This window comes from Saccharomyces cerevisiae, chromosome XII (assembly GCF_000146045.2).
Source record: "Saccharomyces cerevisiae S288C chromosome XII, complete sequence".
Taxonomy (NCBI): Eukaryota; Fungi; Ascomycota; class Saccharomycetes; order Saccharomycetales; family Saccharomycetaceae; genus Saccharomyces; species Saccharomyces cerevisiae.
The window spans coordinates 925,086-941,473 of record NC_001144.5 but is presented as its reverse complement, the minus strand read 5'-3'; the positions used below and the strand labels follow the sequence as shown (position 1 = coordinate 941,473).

The 16,388-nt window shown below is 37.5% G+C and overlaps 9 protein-coding genes across 9 annotated transcripts, besides 3 other annotated features; 4 read left to right on the top strand and 5 right to left on the bottom strand.

Moving 5' to 3' along the window:
- Window positions 1-282: part of a mobile genetic element (YLRWTy2-1; Ty2 element, LTR retrotransposon of the Copia (Pseudoviridae) group; contains co-transcribed genes TYA Gag and TYB Pol, encoding proteins involved in structure and function of virus-like particles, flanked by two direct repeats) that runs on past the window's edge.
- Window positions 1-282: part of a long terminal repeat (Ty2 LTR) that runs on past the window's edge.
- Window positions 283-492: 210 nt separating this feature from the next.
- On the bottom strand, window positions 493-3,933 carry VIP1 (inositol polyphosphate kinase VIP1; the record flags this gene model as incomplete). The annotated part of the gene is made up of 1 exon (NM_001182298.1): window positions 493-3,933. One exon carries the CDS (start codon window positions 3,931-3,933, stop codon window positions 493-495), a length of 3,441 nt encoding a protein of 1,146 aa, NP_013514.1.
- Window positions 3,934-4,240: 307 nt separating this feature from the next.
- On the top strand, window positions 4,241-7,060 carry UTP21 (rRNA-processing protein UTP21; the record flags this gene model as incomplete). The annotated part of the gene is made up of 1 exon (NM_001182297.3): window positions 4,241-7,060. One exon carries the CDS (start codon window positions 4,241-4,243, stop codon window positions 7,058-7,060), a length of 2,820 nt encoding a protein of 939 aa, NP_013513.3.
- A 160-nt stretch (window positions 7,061-7,220) lies between these two features.
- On the top strand, window positions 7,221-7,589 carry BLS1 (Bls1p; the record flags this gene model as incomplete). The annotated part of the gene is made up of 1 exon (NM_001182296.1): window positions 7,221-7,589. The coding sequence occupies one exon, from the start codon at window positions 7,221-7,223 to the stop codon at window positions 7,587-7,589; it is 369 nt and encodes a 122-aa protein (NP_013512.1).
- A 231-nt stretch (window positions 7,590-7,820) lies between these two features.
- GAG1 (Gag1p) lies at window positions 7,821-8,507 on the bottom strand (the record flags this gene model as incomplete). Its single annotated transcript, NM_001182295.4, has 1 exon — window positions 7,821-8,507. One exon carries the CDS (start codon window positions 8,505-8,507, stop codon window positions 7,821-7,823), a length of 687 nt encoding a protein of 228 aa, NP_013511.4.
- A 611-nt stretch (window positions 8,508-9,118) lies between these two features.
- Window positions 9,119-9,268, top strand: YLR406C-A (uncharacterized protein; the record flags this gene model as incomplete). Its single annotated transcript, NM_001184610.1, has 1 exon — window positions 9,119-9,268. One exon carries the CDS (start codon window positions 9,119-9,121, stop codon window positions 9,266-9,268), a length of 150 nt encoding a protein of 49 aa, NP_878135.1.
- Window positions 9,269-9,718: 450 nt separating this feature from the next.
- On the top strand, window positions 9,719-10,409 carry RPL31B (60S ribosomal protein eL31 RPL31B; the record flags this gene model as incomplete). Its single annotated transcript, NM_001182294.3, has 2 exons — window positions 9,719-9,775; window positions 10,125-10,409. 2 exons carry the CDS (start codon window positions 9,719-9,721, stop codon window positions 10,407-10,409), a joined length of 342 nt encoding a protein of 113 aa, NP_013510.3.
- Window positions 10,410-10,583: an origin of replication (ARS1230; Putative replication origin; identified in multiple array studies, not yet confirmed by plasmid-based assay).
- Window positions 10,582-11,685, bottom strand: DUS4 (tRNA dihydrouridine synthase; the record flags this gene model as incomplete). The annotated part of the gene is made up of 1 exon (NM_001182293.1): window positions 10,582-11,685. One exon carries the CDS (start codon window positions 11,683-11,685, stop codon window positions 10,582-10,584), a length of 1,104 nt encoding a protein of 367 aa, NP_013509.1.
- A 188-nt stretch (window positions 11,686-11,873) lies between these two features.
- Window positions 11,874-12,731, bottom strand: SEI1 (seipin; the record flags this gene model as incomplete). Its single annotated transcript, NM_001182292.3, has 1 exon — window positions 11,874-12,731. One exon carries the CDS (start codon window positions 12,729-12,731, stop codon window positions 11,874-11,876), a length of 858 nt encoding a protein of 285 aa, NP_013508.3.
- Window positions 12,732-13,854: 1,123 nt separating this feature from the next.
- Window positions 13,855-15,906, bottom strand: SFP1 (zinc-coordinating transcription factor SFP1; the record flags this gene model as incomplete). Its single annotated transcript, NM_001182291.1, has 1 exon — window positions 13,855-15,906. One exon carries the CDS (start codon window positions 15,904-15,906, stop codon window positions 13,855-13,857), a length of 2,052 nt encoding a protein of 683 aa, NP_013507.1.
- Window positions 15,907-16,388: the final 482 nt, after the last annotated feature.

Below are 16,388 nucleotides of genomic sequence, written 5' to 3'. Positions count from 1 at the left end.
GGCAATAATATTAGGTATGTAGATATACTAGAAGTTCTCCTCGAGGATTTAGGAATCCATAAAAGGGAATCTGCAATTCTACACAATTCTATAAATATTATTATCATCATTTTATATGTTAATATTCATTGATCCTATTACATTATCAATCCTTGCGTTTCAGCTTCCACTAATTTAGATGACTATTTCTCATCATTTGCGTCATCTTCTAACACCGTATATGATAATATACTAGTAACGTAAATACTAGTTAGTAGATGATAGTTGATTTTTATTCCAACAAGAAGGTTGCTCTTTATATAGGTATATGTCACTAATTAATGTGCTCTGACGCATATCCTTATGGCGCTAATTTGCTCGTCTAAGGGTTCAACGAAAACTCCGGACCTAAAGATCGCGAGCAAAATTCAATTAAGTTTTTTTTTTTTAAAAAAAAGTTGAGTAAATACTTATTTAGTTTTGGGTTACTAAATTAAAAATTGGGTGTGATCACTAATCTAATGTCTTGTTAACGGAGGTAGATGATGAAGATCCGGACGAGGCAGGACGTTTCAACTTCTCAACAGATACCGACTTTCTTCTGGTTTTGCGTTTCTGGAAACTCAAGTTGGGGCTCGTAATGTTTACTGGTGTAAATTTCGGAGGCATAATGACCCTGGTAAATTTGTTTCTCAATTTCTGTTGAACATAGTCCATATCCAAATGCTTCGTCAGGGAAATCTTTGGAATACAACTAATATAATGCCTGTCATCTAATTGAACATCTAACGGATCTTGAGTATGACACCCAGGAGACATTTTTAGTCTAATGGAATGCGATTTTTGACCAGAAGCATCCGTACTCTCATAAAGTTCAAAAGTGATCTGCGACAAGTAGTCTAGTTCTGGTAAAGCATTTCTAGCGATTCTCATTGGAATACCAGATTCGTATATGATATTCAATAGAGTGTAAATATGGGACTCTTTGGTGAAGTACGCAACACAAGCTGGAGTTTCTCTATTTTTCATGTCTCCTATATCATTTAGTATTTGCTTTGCCAAAGGCAACGAAGTTAACAAACCGATATCCAGTTTCTCTGCATCTGAAATACCATATTCTTTGGGGCAGATAAAATCAAACAATACTTTGGCCAGCTTATACAGCTCCCGCAACTGCATAAAGCGTGGCTCATCGAATTGAGAAGAAGATTTGGGGTTTCTTGCTGTAGATGTTTTTCCGCTTTCCAGAACCCATCCTAACGACCCAACACTATTACTACTGTTCTTTCCAGAATTGTTCATGCTATGACTGTCTATTATCTTAAAATTATTTTTGGCGAGAACGTTAATTGGGTATCGGTCAACTAAAGAATGACTGCCGAGTTCATCGGCGATAGCTTCATTTGGAAGACCCGGGTCAAATATGTTCTCTAGGAACTGCCTGTTGTGAAGAGCATCATACTTCATAGTATCATACAATTCAGAAATTTTAGAAGGATCGACTTTTTCAGCATTATTGAATTCTTTGAAAAGTTTATCCCACCTTTCCTTAAACAAACTAGGATCTTCAGAAGTACACCATCTTGTTTGCATCGAGTTGACATCCTTTTTAGCAAAGTTGTTATCCATAATTTTTTTATGGTAATTCATCAATTCAACCACTCGCTTTATGACTAAATATGGCTCCGGCATCTTTGAAGGCCAGGCAAATTGTGGGGGAGCTTCCTTACCCTCTCTTAAAAGTGGCTTCAACTTCTTTTTCACCTTATCCATTAAATCTTTGGCGGCATTACTGTCATCTAAAAGATCCTTTCTAATACTGATTTCATCGCTACCTAATTCATCGGCCCCAAAAAGAGCTCTGGTCCAGTACTGCGCCGTATGAAGAACACGTCTCTCAGACGATGAAAATATCTTGATGTTTTGTAGAATGCTCTTATTCAATAGGTCAAAATCTTGTCTCATTTGCTCTCCGAGTTCCGTAGCCTGATATTTGGCAGAATGAGTGGGTTCACCACCCCATTTCAAAATAAACTGAACTTTTTCCACTTCGTTCTCTTTATTTAAAACCGGTTTCAATTGTATTTTCGTACCGGGAAAATTCAGTTTCTTTTCTAGAGCGTTTGCTAACACTTTAATTTTAGCTGGATTTCCTGCTTTTTCATCTAACGCAATTCTTAAGGCCTGAAGAACAATCTTTAAATCATTTACATTCCGAATGACAACTTCTTCTTTGTGACCTTTTAGTAACGATATAAAAATAGGCGAAGTGAATGAATGTTTGAATTTCTGTTTTGGTGTTCTGTCCGCGTGACGGATAATGATAGCCAGTCCTTTGAATACCCACTTTTGTTCCTTTTCTTCACGAATAATGGGCAGATTCTTCTTTTCCATATCCATCTTCTTTTTGGCTTCAATGAAGGTACTTCTCAATATATTGGCGCATGAATCATAGTAAGCTTTGTTATCCTTTACAAAAGAAAATCCGTTAACATCAATGACGTAACTTTTACCAGAAACGCGAAGCAAATCGAAACCACAGATCATTTGTGAAAAAGCTTTGGAAACTTTCCCAGCAATGGTTTTCTCTTCGTCTGATAACTCAGTAATATATCTAACTTCTTTACCATGAGTATTTCTTCTAACTATACCATCAACCACAGGTGATTTCCTAGTTTCAGCGTGACAAAAGTTCTCACCAATCGTATAAGCCTTCACATCTTCGAAATTATCGGTATCCATAAACTGCTCATAAATGTAAGACCCCTCCGTACGAGGATGAACCAAAGTAGGATCAAACTCAGAAGACTTGTTACCAACTTTACGGAATAGACGACGACCGCCTCCTCCGTTCTTAGAATGATAGTATATATAAATGTTGTGGTCTTCACCATCAACGGGCTTTTCAACAAAGGGCTTAGTCATGGTTTTCCCATCAACTTCTAAAGTATCATCATCAACCATTTTCCATTCCGGTTCTTCAACGGGTTTAACTTCTACGCCATGCTCACGTAATTTTGCCCTTAATTCTTCGTTGGCACGGGGACCACCATCTCTACTGATTTCCAGTCTAGGAGGTGTTGGAACGTTGTAGGCTTCTAATACTTGTAGACATAATCTCCTGTCCCACAAAATCTTTTGCATTATTAAATCATTGATAATGAAAGGCTTGCGTAACTTGACGTATTTAATTGCTTTATCTAGGGGAAATCCTGAAGAAAAGAAAGATATCAAAAAGTCGCAAGTTGGCCAATTCTCTATTCTTTCATCTAGAATCACCTTATCTCCAAAAATGACAGTTTCAAATTCACCATGTTCAATTAAACGATTCAAAATGTGTCTCATTGGCTTTGAAAGGACTTTTGCATCCATTGCACATACCCCAATCTTCCCTACCTTGGGTAGCCTAGGTTTGGGATGACTAGTCGAGGATTTGCGTGAAGAAGCTGATGAAGTAGGTACAGAGTTAGTTCCCATGTTAGTCTGCTCAGCGTCCATTGTTCCTTGAGGTAAATGGGGCGATCCGGTCTTGGAGATGGAATTTATGTTATCTGCATCATTGACTATGTTAGAATTGCTGAGCCCCTCAGGATCAGCTTCTGACTTTGATTCACTGTCTGCCTTTTTTAAACCGGAAGTTGTAACTGTATTGGTGTTGTTTCCGTTTCCTAGTGCAGTGCTTATGGTTCTTTGCAGAGTATCATGCACGGTGAGATTCTCTTCACTGTGATCATCTTGAATACCGGGAGGTGGCAATTTCAAAGACATATTTTCGCTAGCTGACGTCTTAGGACTGAAACCCTCCAATATTGGTGCAATAGATTGCATAGCCTTCTGTGTGTTTTTGTTTAGGAAAAGGGGTGACATCTCAGAAGGTGCACTAGGTAAGTTATTTTTTGTCTCTTGTTGAGGAACCTCATCAGATTCAATCGGTTCCTTCTTTATCCCACTCATGACCTTCTGCAATATATTAATATGCTACGAGATGCTTTTGAATTTGTATGAAATGCTCAGTGGGTAATTTAAGTGGTGAACATATTGATTCAATGATTAATTGCATTTTTCCTATCTTAAATAAATGATTTTCTAAAAACATTTTTGAGCACGTGCTTTTTTTTTTTTAACTGAAAAATTTTGAGAAAAATTTCGCGATGAGATTGCTAATGAAATTTAATAAGTCCTAAGCACAATAAATATACAGCGAAACAGCAGCAAGGAATAAGACACTGAAAAGGCTATAGCGAGTTAGGAATAGTACATTATGTCTATCGACTTGAAAAAAAGAAAAGTCGAAGAAGACGTAAGAAGTAGAGGGAAAAATTCTAAGATATTTTCCCCTTTCCGGATTATTGGTAATGTTAGCAATGGTGTTCCTTTTGCTACTGGTACATTGGGATCTACCTTTTACATTGTAACGTGTGTTGGTAAAACATTTCAGATATATGATGCGAATACCTTACATTTACTTTTTGTTTCCGAGAAAGAAACACCATCCTCAATTGTAGCATTATCAGCACACTTTCACTACGTCTACGCAGCATATGAAAACAAGGTTGGTATTTACAAGAGGGGTATTGAGGAACATTTGCTTGAGCTAGAAACTGATGCAAATGTCGAACATTTGTGCATATTCGGAGATTATCTTTGCGCTTCCACCGACGACAATTCCATCTTTATATACAAGAAGTCCGATCCGCAAGATAAATATCCATCAGAATTCTACACTAAACTTACCGTTACTGAAATTCAAGGTGGCGAAATTGTGTCTTTACAACATTTGGCAACTTATTTGAATAAATTAACTGTCGTTACCAAATCTAACGTTTTACTTTTTAACGTCAGAACCGGGAAGCTTGTATTCACATCAAACGAATTTCCAGACCAAATCACAACTGCTGAACCCGCTCCAGTCCTGGATATTATTGCTCTAGGTACCGTGACCGGTGAGGTTATTATGTTTAATATGAGAAAAGGTAAAAGGATCCGCACAATTAAGATTCCGCAATCAAGAATCTCCTCATTGAGTTTCAGAACCGACGGTTCTTCTCATTTGAGTGTGGGAACGAGCAGTGGTGATCTAATATTTTATGATTTAGATCGCCGTTCAAGAATACACGTTTTGAAGAACATTCATAGAGAATCGTACGGTGGTGTCACTCAGGCTACTTTTTTAAATGGTCAACCCATTATTGTTACATCAGGTGGTGACAATTCCCTGAAGGAGTACGTTTTCGATCCGTCATTATCTCAAGGAAGCGGTGATGTAGTTGTTCAACCGCCAAGATATCTACGTTCCAGAGGGGGTCATTCTCAACCACCTTCATACATTGCGTTTGCTGATTCGCAATCACACTTCATGCTATCAGCATCCAAAGATAGATCATTATGGAGCTTTTCTCTGCGTAAAGATGCACAGTCGCAAGAAATGTCACAAAGGTTACACAAGAAACAAGATGGCGGCAGGGTAGGTGGTAGTACAATTAAGTCTAAATTTCCTGAAATAGTGGCTCTTGCAATTGAAAATGCCAGAATAGGTGAATGGGAAAACATTATCACTGCACATAAAGATGAAAAGTTTGCAAGAACCTGGGATATGCGAAATAAAAGAGTTGGCAGGTGGACTTTTGATACTACTGATGATGGATTTGTTAAATCTGTGGCCATGTCGCAATGTGGTAATTTTGGATTCATCGGTTCTTCTAACGGCTCTATCACCATCTATAATATGCAAAGTGGTATACTCCGTAAAAAATACAAATTGCACAAAAGAGCAGTCACCGGTATATCCTTAGATGGTATGAATCGTAAAATGGTTTCTTGTGGACTAGACGGTATTGTTGGTTTTTATGACTTTAACAAGTCAACCTTGTTGGGAAAATTGAAATTGGATGCACCTATTACCGCAATGGTTTATCATCGTTCTTCCGATCTATTTGCATTGGCTTTAGACGACTTATCAATTGTTGTTATTGACGCAGTTACTCAAAGAGTTGTTCGTCAATTATGGGGTCATAGTAATAGAATAACTGCATTTGATTTCTCACCTGAGGGCCGTTGGATTGTTTCCGCTTCTCTAGATTCCACCATTAGAACGTGGGATCTTCCAACCGGAGGATGTATCGATGGTATCATAGTAGATAATGTCGCTACGAATGTAAAGTTTTCTCCGAATGGTGACTTGCTTGCCACTACCCATGTTACTGGTAATGGTATATGCATCTGGACGAACAGAGCACAATTTAAGACAGTATCGACAAGAACCATCGATGAGTCTGAATTTGCAAGAATGGCGTTACCTAGCACATCTGTTCGAGGGAACGACTCGATGTTATCAGGGGCTTTAGAAAGCAATGGAGGAGAAGACCTAAATGATATTGATTTCAACACTTATACATCATTGGAACAGATTGATAAGGAGCTGTTGACTTTATCAATAGGACCTAGAAGTAAAATGAACACATTGCTTCATTTAGATGTTATCAGAAAACGTTCTAAGCCAAAGGAAGCTCCAAAGAAATCAGAAAAGCTTCCATTTTTCTTGCAACTATCTGGGGAAAAGGTTGGGGATGAAGCCTCTGTCAGAGAAGGCATAGCACATGAAACACCAGAAGAAATCCATCGCAGAGATCAAGAAGCACAAAAGAAGTTAGATGCAGAAGAGCAAATGAATAAATTCAAAGTTACAGGAAGATTAGGGTTTGAATCACATTTCACAAAGCAATTACGAGAGGGCTCACAATCCAAGGACTATTCATCATTGCTGGCCACTCTAATAAATTTCTCACCTGCTGCAGTGGATTTGGAGATAAGATCATTGAATTCCTTTGAGCCATTTGATGAAATTGTGTGGTTTATCGACGCGTTAACACAGGGGTTGAAGAGCAATAAAAATTTCGAACTTTATGAAACGTTTATGAGCTTACTGTTTAAGGCACACGGTGATGTTATTCATGCTAACAACAAGAATCAAGATATTGCCTCTGCTCTTCAAAATTGGGAGGATGTACATAAGAAGGAAGACAGATTAGATGATCTTGTGAAGTTTTGCATGGGAGTGGCAGCTTTTGTGACCACCGCGTGAGCATTATATAGAACAAGTATATTAGTAACAAAGGCAGATTGTATATTTTTCTTTTTCCTATGATGTTTTTTGAGAGGGTAACCAAGAATTATTTATTGGGTTTGTTGCAGTGTTCTTAAAGGGTCCCTCCCACATTTAATAAATGATCGACAATAAATAAATGTTCCTTACATTCTCAATGTGTGTGAACTGGATAATCGTAAAAATGCCAAACAGGTCTGAAGAACTTGACCGATTACTCGACAAAATAATCAACTCTCCGCATAGAACAGAAGCCTCGAAGACTTTGCAAGAAATTGAAAATAATCAATCATATATTTTAAATGTACAGTTGAAGAAGTTATTGCGACTTCATGACGACTCATTTAAAAATAAGTGTGTTTCTCCTATTAACTATATGTTGGAAAAGTACACTCCGTATATGGGGCATACCGAAGCATTACAAAAGGAAGCAGAGCTTGTGGATAGGGATCTCCGAATCCTTGAAATGACGTACCAACTGATAGAAAAGAATCGCAACTCGAAATAAAACGATAAATATATTCAATGTTTTTAAATTAGTACTATTATTATATGTTATTATTAATGGAATGAATCAATACGTATTTTATACAGAAATAAGATTTGAGAAAGAAGGGTAAGAAAAAAAAGAAGAATAAGTAAATGACGAAGTTCTTTAACTGAGTTAAAGTTGTGTAATGCAAATTTGAAGAAAGGAAAAGATGCTATAAGGCAAAACAAAAAGGACGTCGACACTCAGTCATGGCATGCCCTTGGCAGCATTAGCCCACTTTCTCGTTTCCGTCCAGCCTGCATTTATGACTTGTAAAGCATCTTCCAGATTTAGAGGCTCTCTCAATGGCTTATCATCTACCACCAGTTTCTTGTAAACTCGAGCATAATATTCCTGAGGTATAGCTTGGAAAATCTCCCTTCGAGTAACTCCGTCATTATTGGCGCTTTCACTTTGCTCAGTGGGTTGTGTCCAGAGTTGTCTTCTTCGTTTCCAGATTTTCTCAGCGTTACAAAACGGCGCCTTACTTTTCTGTGCTAATTTTATGCGTTCCTCCACTACGTTATAGTTTTCAAAGTTCTGCGTAGACTTCTTCGAATTCGATAGAGTATGCGAGGCGGTTGTGGTCGTGTTATTAGCAGAGCTAGATTCCTCACTCTCATCTGTGAGCTTCATCTCCAATGTACTATTGACACCTCCTCCTACCTGCGACATAGAAGCACCACTATCTCTGTCTATACCCTTGGAGGCTACGACGGCAGGCTGAGACACAGTAAACAGAGCCTCTATTTTTTCATCGCTTCCACTAGAGTCATCGATACTACTCAACGTTTCGTGGGTAATTTTCTTTAAAGTTTCTTTCCATTTTTGTAAAGTATGTGTTAAGGTATACTTAATATTCTTTTTTGGGGTCTTGGAAGTAGAAACAGTCATAATAAACCGTTAGCTTTTGAATACTGTATTTCTTTTACTAAACTGATCGTACAAAATTATTCGGGTTTTAACGACCTTAATGGACAAAAATATGTGACAAGCTATATTGAAGTACCAGCGGAAGAGTAGCTAAGCACTAGCGTTTGTTGTTAGAGTATTCCCTGTTTTTATAAATATTCCAAAGAATTATACAACACACTTTTTTGCGACCAAAGAATAAGCAGAAAAAAATAATAACTCCGATGGTTATTTCTATTGTTTACTAAAGTTCAATGCCTCTATCACTCATGCATCGTTTCATTTTAAAGTTGAAAAATGTTAGCAAGAAAAAAAAAGAAACGCGCGCTGATAGCATTACACACGGGTAGCAAGCAAACATGGTGTGGGGAAGGTGAGGGTAAAGAAGAAATCTACCAAGATCATGGTGCTGCACGTTTGCTGAGCCAAACAAAACCACTGTTGTCGGTAGAATTATCGAATTATCGATAATCTTCCATAAAGACTTTTTTACTAAGAGAGACTTCGTATCTCTTTTTCTTTTGATTCGGAATAAAACCCCGTTAGTACCATATAGGACGTTTACTTAAAGCCTTGCGCCATATCGCCGCCAGATGATACAAAAACCGATTTTATTATCCTCGTTTCTGTTTCTCTACATCCGTGCATTATTACATAGTATACATCCGTACATCCGTACATCCGTACATCTGTACACAAAAAAAATCACCTCATACAATTTTTTAGGAGTGCCGTTTAAATGAAGCGCAGCCAGATGCGACAAAAACTTAAAGGCGCGGCTCAGCCTAGATTACGTTCTTTTTCAGGTGATGGTGCCATTTCCGCCCTTCTCGTTAGAGCCGGAACGCAGATGAGCTGCCCTCTGGCGCCCGCGCTCCTCGCCTGGTAAGTTCACTACTAGGCTGGAAGTTGTATGGTGTCCTCTGGGATTGCAAGGGCACGCTAGTTGGATGTGCTCACAATTGGATTGGCACTTCAAATGCCAACTGGAAGGGCGCGAAACCGAGGGTAATGCGACAGAGGGCACTGACGTTGTTTCGTAACCTTGTAAGCTCTTTCTGATGGTAGTGCTTCATGTACATGTTTACTCTATTATTTGACCAGTCTCATTGTTGATAGGTTCCTTAGTTTTACATAGTCTTGGGTCTTAGTATATTTCAATTGCACGAGCAGATAATCCAAAGTACTTGAAAATGGCCGGTTTAAAAGACGTTGTCACTCGTGAATACACCATCAACTTGCACAAAAGAGTATGTCGAAATTAGCGTTGTCTTTACGTGGGAAATTATTGAAAGCCAACAAGCGATATTGTGGTGAAATACCAAGCGAAATCTATACGGGTGAAATTTCATTTTCCAATGATTGACCCCAGGTTTTAATTCGGAATATTAGAGGTTATTATATGGAATGCGTGATGCAAGGACTGGAAGGTTCTTCTTCGGTACTGCATTTCTCTGTGTTCTGCGATCGATATCCGTACCTCACGTTTACACTATAATGGCGCTTGGGCCGATGTTTTTGGCGTGATGCTTTAGTTCCACCTTCTTATAACAACTTTTTTTTTACTAACAGACCAATCTTGAATTGATATTAATATAGCTACATGGTGTCAGTTTCAAAAAGAGAGCTCCAAGAGCTGTGAAGGAAATCAAGAAATTCGCCAAATTACACATGGGTACTGAAGATGTCCGTCTAGCCCCAGAATTGAACCAAGCTATCTGGAAAAGAGGTGTTAAGGGTGTTGAATACAGATTGAGATTGAGAATCTCCAGAAAGAGAAACGAAGAAGAAGATGCCAAGAACCCATTGTTTTCCTACGTCGAACCAGTTTTGGTTGCCTCTGCTAAGGGTCTACAAACCGTTGTCGTTGAAGAAGATGCTTAAATTGTAAAAAAAAAAAAATAATGTCCATCTTATAAGCATTTTATTTCTTTTAGGTTATATTATTACACAAACAGAGCTGCTTTCGGGGTACGAGTATACGCTCTTGAATGATAGGAAAATATATACAATTTCAGTACCACAGTTTATTAGATTTTTGTAATTCAAAATTTATTCATTCTTGTCTCTCAACCACTGAGGCGCTCCTCTGCACACAGCTATTAGCTTTATAAGGAATTTCAACGCCCATGCCAAATCCATCCTCGCCGTAACGCTTGAACTCAAAGGTTTTATTAAACCAGTCGATCAGACTAATGTAATTTTTAAGATTCATCATTTTCTTTAACAGAGATTTCTTCAACTCCATATTTTCAAGCATACAGTACAGATGGTGCTGAGCCAATTGAAAAGGCAAGCCACCAAACTCTAGAGCCCAATAACAAAACTTCTCAATGCAGCCCCAAGGGCAGGTAGTATATCCAGCAAATAACGCTGGATTGCTTAACAACCCACGCACAGCCATGACACCATGTGCACCAGTGTATTTGGTGATTCTTTCCAAATCGGATAACTTAAAACAATCCCCATTCGCTATTACAGGCACATTTTTGTCGCTGATGTTCTCGATGATATATTTTATCGCATCCAGGTTAGCCGGCTGCGATGACCTAGTTCTACGTGTTCGGCCATGAATCGTAATCCAATCTACCCCAGCATCACATAGCTTTCTACATAACTCCACCGTCTCGTCCAATGCCTCATGTATTCTTATTTTCGTTTCAATTCTTAGTTTGTCGCCATACTTATCTTTCACAGCATGGACCATACTGCATAACAAATCTGAATTGTATATCAGAGCGCAACCTATGCCCTCTCGGATTTGTTCCTTTATAGGACAACCACAGTTAATACCAATACCATCACAGTATGGGGCAACCATTTCCACAAATTTTAGTAAATCAGCCACGTTATTTACACCTACTTGGACGATTAGCGGGGTGTCCTCATTATTTGTAGAAAGGTCTGAGATTCTTGCATGCTCATTACGGACATATTCTCTTGCCAAAATCATGGGGGAGTAAACTATATCAACGTTATATTCTCGGCACAACTGACGGAATGGTAACTTGGAATACCGAACCATTGGGCCTGCAATGGTCACGGGCCGACCATGTGTCTTTTGCCTCGTCTTTATTATATGCAGTGGATCTGTTTCTTCAGTAATAAGCTTCGGCTTCGGTATCAGAACATCACCGGATGGAATATGCATTGTGTGCATTTTCTTTAGAATCTTTATTCTGCATATGAATTATAACTTTGAAGAATCCATCTCTTATTTTCATTTTGAGTTTTTTCGCTGATCATCTTTTTTTTATTCAGGGCGAAGAAGCAGAATGCTGGAAGAGCCTACTTACTTAGAAAATAACAGCTAGGTTTTAAAATTATATAGCGAGAAGTACAATTCTATCAGCTATGTTTCTTGGATTTTTCCTGACCCTTTCTAACAAAAATGAATGCAGTGCAACCTGTGATAAAAAAAAGTACACATATTATGCAATGGAAAATTGAAATGCCAATAATATAAGATAAAAATCTTTTTCGAAGCATCAAGTTTCTTAATCCCTGCTCAAAATTCATCCTAAACTTAATCCCACTTTCTGGATGTATTATTAGATTTCTTTGGGCAATCTCCGTTTTCAAGAACACCGAGATTGTTTCATATGAAGACTCTAACGATATTTTGTCCTCTATTCTTATTGTATTTAGCCATTCTTCATCGTAAACGTCTAGACGTGATGGGCCTAGTTGTTCGATCTCCTGAGGCGACATGGAATCCGTCAGTGCGAGGCAGACAATAGGTCTAGAAGTGTGAAAGATTTTTTCATCTTTGCTGTTACTTCCTCCAGGAGCACCCAATAGCGGGCCTGGACCTCTGTAAACATCAATTAACAAATTGTCTAAATTTAAATGGTCAGTTTTGCTCTGGCAATAAAGCTGTAGGTTTAGATCGAGCTTGTATTCCATGTTGTCACGCATGGGGATTAACTGTGATAAGCCATTGTCTATTGTTTGCGGCAGATCTGTACCTACCGGAATGCTTTTAATAGATTGGAAGAATTTTGTACCAAATTGTACGCCATTTAAAATGTTGAACGTATTAAGGGGGACTACGTTAGAGGAATCGGCAGGTAATAGTCTTAGGTAAAAATCGTGATATATTAAGATCGATAAAGGAAGAATGATTAGCAATTGTATCAGAAATGCAACAACAATATATGAACTCCATTGTAAAAACTGTAATGGACGGGATACATTGATTTTCATCCTTCCTATTCACTTTATCTTATTTTCTTGAAACCTTGGATTCACATTTTGATAATTTGCCGTAAGCTGTCTCTATTTTTCTGTCTTACGCGCATTTATATTTTTAATAACCTTACGTTGAGATTTTCAAATTATACACATAGTAGCAACTAATGATGAGGTAGTTATACTTAACTTTCAAAAGAGCGACTCTAGTATTAGATGAACAATTAGGTTGCTTTATATGGATGACGAAAAGTCTTATTTACAAAATAACTCTCAATAAATGTTTCTTGACCATATGGCTTGGTGTTGTCAACTTTCTAGATAATACTTATCAGCGTGATTGGATTGTAGGTTTGGGAGGAAGGTTGCTTTTTAAGTTACTTATAGTATATTATTATTGATATTGAATTAATTTACTTTCATAAGTGTATAAAATAAAAGTTCAACATTACTAACAAAACTATAATATTTTCTCAACCAATTATTAACCTGTGATAGTTGCGCTGTAATTCCAGTCTAATTAATATGCTTCGTAAGATTAATTGTAATATTTAAGTAATCTTTTAATGGTTCAATAAGATAGTTTCTGCCTAGAAAAACGATCCGACAACGTGCATGGTAATTCACTTACAAATACACAGAATTGCAGATAAAAAACGGAACCTTTTATTTAAGATTTAGAGCATGAATAAGAAGAATTAAAGTTTCTTTTCTTAGAATAAAAATAGTTTTTAATACATCAGAACAGAAGGAAGTAAGTAAAGCCAAAATATATATAGTAAAAACACAGTAGTAAAAAATGAATAGTAAAAAACACACAACAATAATACTAAAAGGAGAGACCAGACAGAGCGCAAATCGTTTTCATGACGGAGTATTTAGAGGAAATGATGACAAAACAAGAAAATGTTATTCTATTATAAGTTCATTTTTCAATAATAGATATGCTTTTTATTTTTTGAAATTAATGGTAACAGTCGAAGAGCACAGCTTTATCATGCATTTTCGTTCAAAGATGATCACATAAATTGCGCCCAACAACAAGAGAAAGAGCGGCCGCTCGATGCATGAGTCGGTAACGGTAGAATTAGTATCTAAATAGCATACTAAATCAATTCAGTAAAGAAACAATTATATCTTAGTGAGTGGAGTGGCCCCTGTGATATTTTAAACCGTTCAAGTTCTTATATCTCTTACCACAAACTTCACAACGGTATGGTTTATCCTTTGCAGAGCCCATTCCATCACCAAAAGAATCTGTCGAATCTGGATCTATTACGCTAAATGTACCGTCAGGGTTTTCATGTAATTTTTGATTCTGATGTCCGTGCAACCTATGGTACTTCAAACCGTTTTGGTTTTTATAAGTCTTTTCACAACCAATAACTGGACACTTAAAGGGTTTTTGTTCCTCATGATCCATTACATAGAGCCTTCTCGCAGGATCGTCTATATAAGCTTGCTGAGGCATCTTGTAATTGTTGTTATGAACTGATTTTCCATTGGAACTGGAGCCATTTTCTGTGTCATCGTCATCGTCATCGTCATCGTCATCATCAACATCATCGTCATCATCAATGTCATCAATGTCTTGATCCTCGACCATGTTTTGAGAAGATTTTGCGTGTACGGAAGAATGAAAAGTATTGTAGTTGTGAGAACCTGTAGTTGGATTTACGACAGAGTTCATGGAATTGTGGTTACTAGGGCCCAAAATATCATCATCCATAAAACTTAAATCTATATCTTGGACAAGTACCAGAGGTGATAAATCGGTTTGATGAGGATCAATTTTTCTTGATTGATGTTGAATAGGATTCCTGGACGTTTTGTTCAAGGAATAGTTATTAAAAGTATGTGGACGATTCACCATGGCGTTTTTACTACCCATGTTAATATTAGAATTGTGTGAGGTATTATTATTGATATTGATACCACTATTATTGTTACTGTTAATTTGTTTATTGTGCGGAACGTGTCTTGATGGAGAATTGCTCGTTCTTAAAAACACATCATTCGTTGAAACGGCATCGACTAGATTACCATTCAGATGTAGTTGTTGAGAGTGATTAGCCATAGATAAGCCCGAGTTGGGGGCACCCGTTATAGATATCACATTTGGATTTGCAGTTGTGGACGACGCAGTTGCTGAACCCATTACACTCGGTGTGGGTACAGCCCCTGATGTATGATTTACAGAATTCGATTGCAACTGTTGTTGTATTATATTCTGCTGATGGTGAGGATGCTGAGATTGTCGTATTGTGGAGTTGGAATCCATGTTGCTCTGAAGATTGGCATGCATATTATTAATGGAGGTGTTATTAGTTGCATTGCTGCTATGAGCCTGCATAGTATTAGTCTTATGACCTGCATTTTTTGTATTAGCGGCCATGTTATTCTGCAGGTTATAGTTGGCAGAAGAGGTATTATTTGTCATACGAACTGATGAACTAGTGTTACCAGCAGAGTTCATCGGTATTTGTGACATATTGGTAGTGTTAGGAGACGTGGATATATGAGCTTCTTCGTAATGTCTCAGCAAATCATGCAAACCTGGTAAGGAAAGACCACAGCATGAATAATCTTTACAATATTGCTTTTCTAGATTTGGCAGATAAGCAGTGTAGGCTATCTGAGGAGAAATAGAATACCCTCTATGGTAAGGCGGATTACTAACAGAGGGTCTCTTAGTTGGTTGTTGAATCTGCAAAGTATTAGTGGCAGTAGTGGTTGCAGAAGCGGCAGCGGAGGCAGCACCGTTTGCTGATGCAGGTACAATACTATTTCTACGGCTAATAATTTCATCTCTTAACCAAGAACCAACACTAATGGATCCCCATGAAACACCACCCATCCCTTGAGAATGGGCTATTGATTCTCTCCGTAACTTGGCAATGTCCTGTGGAGTTAGTAGCGTTTGGTCCATTATATTTGGAGAGTACAAATGAACATTATTTGTATTATTCATGATATTTTTTTGGTGAATATTATTGACGCCGTTAAAATCTGTGTTTTTTCCATTAGAAGAATCCGAATTGTTATTTATCAAAATGGAAGGAGTATTCTGGTTCGAATCAATATCAATATTAAAGTTTGATGACGAATTTATAGATGCATGTGCCGATGTAGCCGTCGTAGTAGTACTAGTAGCCATATTGCTTGCCATAGTCATTGTTGTAAAATCCATACTCAGATAAGCTTTTCCTGTTTCGAAGAAAAATAAAAATACTGAATATGAATATGTCTTTTAATAACAATAAATTTGAAAACGCCTTACAAGTGAAATCTTGAGGTGATTAATAGTAGGTGAATCCAGAGAAAGTGTTTCGAGGATATAATATGGTATCAGAAAGCCAAAAGACGACCGGTATATTATAAACTTAGTATGAATGTATCGTGGCGCTTTTTTCTCCTAGCTTTATTCTTCTTGCTTTCTCGCTCTAAATATGATATTGCGATAAAAGGAAGTAGTTTAACTCACCGTAAAATCGATCAATATTAGAAAAACAGAAAACCACCAGAGAGAAGCACCGATATGTAATTGAAGTAGAAAAAAAATCTAGCTTTCCTTCTCTTTATAAGCGAACTTAATGATTAGATTGACTAGCGCTATCCTTCTTTGATTGTAATATTTGTCAAACCTTGTTAACGGAGCCACTAGAATGTACA